Source organism: Cariama cristata, unplaced genomic scaffold (assembly GCF_000690535.1).
Source record: "Cariama cristata isolate BGI_N322 unplaced genomic scaffold, ASM69053v1 scaffold14416, whole genome shotgun sequence".
Taxonomy (NCBI): Eukaryota; Metazoa; Chordata; class Aves; order Cariamiformes; family Cariamidae; genus Cariama; species Cariama cristata.
In genome coordinates, this window is record NW_009623895.1 from 1 (window position 1) to 5,118 (window position 5,118).

Below are 5,118 nucleotides of genomic sequence, written 5' to 3' on the forward strand. Positions count from 1 at the left end.
TACGTTAGCTGGGACACTGCAGCCACTCTACTCTCCCTAGGAGGTTTCATAGAGCAATCTCAAATAACTTCAGGAAGCGCTGCTTCTAGAGCCCTCTAAACTAAACGCCATGGAGCAATAACAAGCTGAACTAAATGACAGGCTTTTGAATGAGACTCTATTTCAAGAGACATCATTGGCCCCTACCAGCCGCTCCATCACATTGGGGCTGGTTGCAAAACTTCCTGGTTGCAAAACTTACTCTTTCAATTCTTCAATTTTTTCCTGCTTGCTTGGCTTCTCCAGAGCTTGCATCCACTTGTCATAGAGGTCAGCCGACAGGAGTTTGGAGGGAATATTTCGGAGGAAGTCCTGCAAGGCCAAGAGATCTGGATGAGTCTTTGGACACTAGCACTGAGCACAGAGGGAGCATCACTGTGACATGGGCTCACTAGGATGCAGGTTGGCTTGAGCTACCTGACCGTCAGCACTGGCAGAGCAGTGCAATGCGCACGCACATGCCAAGTACACTTGTACTGTGGTAGCAACAGAACCCAGCTCTTAGCTGCTTTTCGTTCACCCATAAATCTCAGTGTTCCTCCCTGGGAGGATGCTGAGGAGGAGGACCAAGGGAGTTTCCTGTGGGCACGCAGGAAATCAGCAGCACAACAAGTGGGACTGGAAGTAAGGTGGAAAAAGAAAACGCCAAACTTTCCTAAGCCTGGAACATTTAGTCTGGCTTTGCTCTGGCTTTAGCTTGGAGTCCCACTTAGGTCAGCTCTGGGCACTGACGTGGGCCGTGCAGATTAGCAATGTCATAGAATCATAGAATCACAGAATGGTTGGGTTGGAAGGGACCTTAAAGCCCACCCAGTTCGAATCCCCCTGCCATGGGCAGGGACACCTCCCACTAGCCCAGATTGCTCACAGCTCCATCCAACCTGGCCTTGAACACTTCCAGGGATGGGGCATCCACAGCTTCTCTGGGCAACCTGTGCCACTGCCTCACCACCCTCACCGTGAAGAATTTCTTCTTAATATCTCATCTAAATCTTCCCTCTTCCAATTTAAAGCCATTGTCCAGGACCCCCTGTCCTATCACTCCATGCCCTTGTAAAAAGTCCCTCCCCAGCTTTCTTGTAGGCCCCTTTAGGTACGGGAAGGCTGAGGTCAGAGGAGCTCACCTTTAAGACCACTGCCAGGAGGTGCACAGATTTGCTTTTCAAATCAACATTCCCGCCTTTGTTTAGGTCCTCCTTCAACTCCTTTCGTGCTTTCTCATTGGCAGCTTTTCTGAATATCCCTTCAGTGGATGGTCCTTTCATATACAATATAGCTAGGAGATCCTGCAGGGGAAAAAAACCAGACAGGAATGGGAGAACAGTTACTTGGGTGAAGGAAGGTCCTTTAGCAGGTGAGCATTTCTTTAGAAACAGAAGAAAAATTGTCTGGAGGTACACTGCGCTCTAATTAGGTCAGTATCTAGTTCTTGCTCCAAGGAGCTTACATGGGCAATAACCTGATTTTCCCCCAACCCACCATCTTTTTGGACTGGTGATTTGCACTAACTTCAGTGGAGTCATCCCTGCTTCCTTCCAGAAGGAAACAAGGGATGGCTTAAGTCTTAGTTCAAATCCGTTCCCTCCCAAGCCAGGCAAATATTGCTTAGAAGAGACAAAAGCCTGTCTATTGGAAAAGCCAATTCAGTGGGAGAACTATCACAAGACTGTTTTTATCCGATGGTGTTTAGATATTTGTCAGTGGCAGTCCATAGCCGAACACTTTTTTGAGAGAAATACAGAAATCCTTGGAAGTTTATGCTGCTGAAAGATTCACTTAAAGGACTTCTGTAGAATCACAGATGTTTATACTAAGGAGCAGATCTTCTTCTCCTATTCCTGGTCCTGGGTTGTCTCCACGCAAAGTTACTTCCAGTGAAAGTTGAGTGAGCTGGACAAAACCTGCAGACCTGACCCTTTCTACATCTGGGATGCGGCCTGAGTTTATCAGAAGTGTGTGTGGAGGGGCAACACCAAAATCACGCATCTCCTGGGTGCTGCAGCACAAGTAGCAGGGATCCTGCCTCACCCTGGAAGCCAGAGGTATGAGAGCGGTATCGCCAGGCTTGCTTACCTGGACTGGTCGGGGCAGTGTGTCATCTTCCCCACAGATAATTGCTAGAGGCTGGCCAAACAGAGCGATTTTGGCACCCGAGTCTAGCTGCCCTGGGGAATTCCCATTGGCAGAGCTTCGTCTCAGAGTAAATGACTGTGATATCACCTTCTTTCTTTTCTTTGTTCCATCTGCTGCAAGCAAAAGGAAAGCAAAAAATCATTTAAAAAAAAATATCTGTGTGCAGTGCAGAGACGTATGTTGAAACAACTCAAACTAAAGGGGGACAAACTGAAAGACAACTAAGTGGTTACTAAGGAAACAACTGCCTAAACTGTAAAACTGTGACCATCCCTCTAAGGACACCACCTTTCCTGTTTTGGGTTTGTTTTTTTACATTCTAGTCACTGTTTCTTCTTAGAGAGTGGGAACATGCAAGGCACAGAAATAACAACATTTATAGAGATTTTTGATAAGGCAGCGGTTTCTGCGATAAATATCTAAGGCAGATATGTCACTCTGGCAGCTGATATCTGTCACAGCTGGCAATGATAACAATTTTCACTATGTGGTCTGACTGTGCCCCAGCCTTAGGGCACGAGTGGAACTTGGGGCTCCTGCTTTTCAGCCTCTTTCACAGGCTGAAATGAAAACACACGGCTCCAGCTCTGCCAACTTCAGAGCCAGCTGTAATGATAGTAGTCCTGCTAGGGCTAGTGCTTGCCCCCTGCCAGCCAGCCAGCGGAACCTGATACTTGCTCCAGAGGACAGGAGCATCACAGTAGGACCTCATCGGCTTTAGAGTCAGAAATCTCTTAGCATGGATTTTGCATCTGCATCTTAAAGAGGAAGGCATGCTAGGAATTTGGAGATGATGTCTGTATTGGGATGAGGTGTGGCTTTTTTTCCCTTTCAGAAACAGTGAGAGAAGGATCCTTTTGCTAGAAAGCCTTCCAAAGGAGTTGCCTTCTGCAAATTTCCTATAAAGGACTTGCCTTCTACTCCAAAATGAAGTTGTCTTATGCAGATGAGAAGTTCTTGGGACCTGTACTTGTGCACAAGTCCTTGATAGGGAGGGGTTAAAAGCTCTGAGAAAGTCACCTAACATTATAGTGTCATATAAAATGTTTGCTTCTGATACTCCTGAAAAATGGTCTGATATGATGATCTGCTCCAAATCTGACCCTGCCCTGCTAATGGTCTCCTCTGGGTTGTTTACAGGTGCCGAGGTTTTGCATGGTGAGAGAAAACAAGTGCTGTTGCTGCTGCCAAGAGGGTTTGTTTGCTCTGGCGTGCAACCGCTGGTAGCGGTACTCGGTACTCGCTTGCAGTGCCACACCTCAGTGGTGATGCTCAAGTGAGAAAGGAGCACTTTTCCTTCCCATTGCTGCCAGGGAACACAACAAAACGTGGCTCTGAGGATGAGGGACCAGGGATATAAGACCTCTGGCACTCAGCACTGTCACCTCTGGCACTGAGCATAAGGGAAAGAAGTCATTTGCAAGTGAGTAGCACTCCAGGGCATAAGCCGTCTCCTGCGTGGGGCTGAAGGCTGTGGATTGCTCTCAGGGAGGTGAAGCAGGCAGTTTTGGGTGGTTTTGCAGAAGCACCAGCTTGCAAGCATTATATAAGAAGGCAGTTCCTCAAGTTTGTTTTTAAAACTCACCAGCTGAGTGGCAAAGTCCGTCTTCGGTATCTGCTGGGATGAGCAGGGGGCATTTCTTGGCATCAGCCTGCAAGAAGCATGCTAGGGTTACAGAGCTGCCACCAGCAGCGAGGACCACCAGCCAGTCGCTGCAGCTCCTCAGAAATCTGTGAGAAGCTCCGGGGAATAACCAGAGCAAGCCCCAACACCTGCTGAAGAGGTGCCTGGCTCCAGGAACGACACTGCCTCACTGCCCAAAAGAGGGGTTTGTGGTAAACGCTGCAGCCAGCCACCCCAGACCTGCCCGGCAGGTCACAACCCCGTGCCCTTTCAGGCTGCTCTTTTGATCCAGAGAAGCCACAGCTGGACACAGCCTGCTCTTCCGCGTCCTCCCCTGCCACTGGAGATTTTCTCCCAAACTTCTCTGGGGAGCCTTGACGGCTTTGGAGCCTGCCAGAGTCATGAGCAAAGCTGCCCAGGAGCCGGGGCAACGCGGCTGGCTGCTCACAGCCCAGCTCCTTCTGCACGGTGCTGCAGGGAGCTGCCTTCGAAGGGCTCTGCCCGTTCGTGGGTAATGGTAGGGATCCAGCAGCTCCTACGAGGGCCACCCCGCTTTGCTAAGACATCTCACATCAGTACCCAAGAAAGATTGGGGTGGGGGGGGTTCGTAGAAATGTAGCGGCTGCTTACCTCTGACTGGCACTCAATCAGGCTCTCCATGTTGCCAGCATTTAGTGTCTTTGACTAGGCAAGAAAACAAAGACACTATGTGAGTAATTGAATGCTACGGTTTAGAAATCAGAGCTTTTCAAAATCATTCTGTTGACAGAGCCGAAGCCATAAAGACACTCACAGTATTACAGCTGCTTAACACTTTCATTAGGAGTTTGATCGGGGGAGCTCTGGACACTCTGGTTTCCTTCGGTCCTTTTGTTTGCCTGTTTATTGAACAGGGAACGGACAAAGAAAGAGCTTTGTAAAACTGCACCCTTCTTGTCTTTCTCCCCTGCAAGCCAGTCTAGTGTTTAAGTATGACCCTGAAGCAGCAAGATATCCCACACAAGTCAATCATAAAGCCTTTCTCTGGAAGACACTCAGCCCTGCTGCCCTATCTGCCTCTTGATTAAAACAGAAAAAAAACAGCTTTCCATTTTTAATCCGTGCAAAAAATGAGCAAGTGGTGACAGCTACATATGGTTGTTAATCTGCAAACACAAGGCTAAGCGAGTCAGTCAGCTCTGCCCACGAGCTACACTTAGCAGTGGGCGCAGCTCTCCCTCATCGATATTTCTGTACATCTCTGTACAGCTACATCTGGAGCACTCCACCGACTTCAGCTGCGATGCCACAGATTTTATCCCGGGCAGTACTTACCCAAGGAG

The 5,118-nt window shown here is 48.7% G+C and overlaps 1 protein-coding gene across 1 annotated transcript; it reads right to left on the reverse strand.

The window, feature by feature from the left end:
• Positions 1-241: 241 nt before the first annotated feature.
• On the reverse strand, positions 242-4,616 carry TAGAP (T-cell activation RhoGTPase activating protein; the record flags this gene model as incomplete). Its single annotated transcript, XM_009702949.1, has 6 exons — positions 4,590-4,616; positions 4,427-4,480; positions 3,758-3,824; positions 2,113-2,282; positions 1,164-1,325; positions 242-351 (listed from the first exon to the last, which is right to left on the reverse strand). Coding segments are annotated over exons 1-6 (590 nt in total), but the record flags the coding sequence as incomplete, so codon positions are not given.
• Positions 4,617-5,118: the final 502 nt, after the last annotated feature.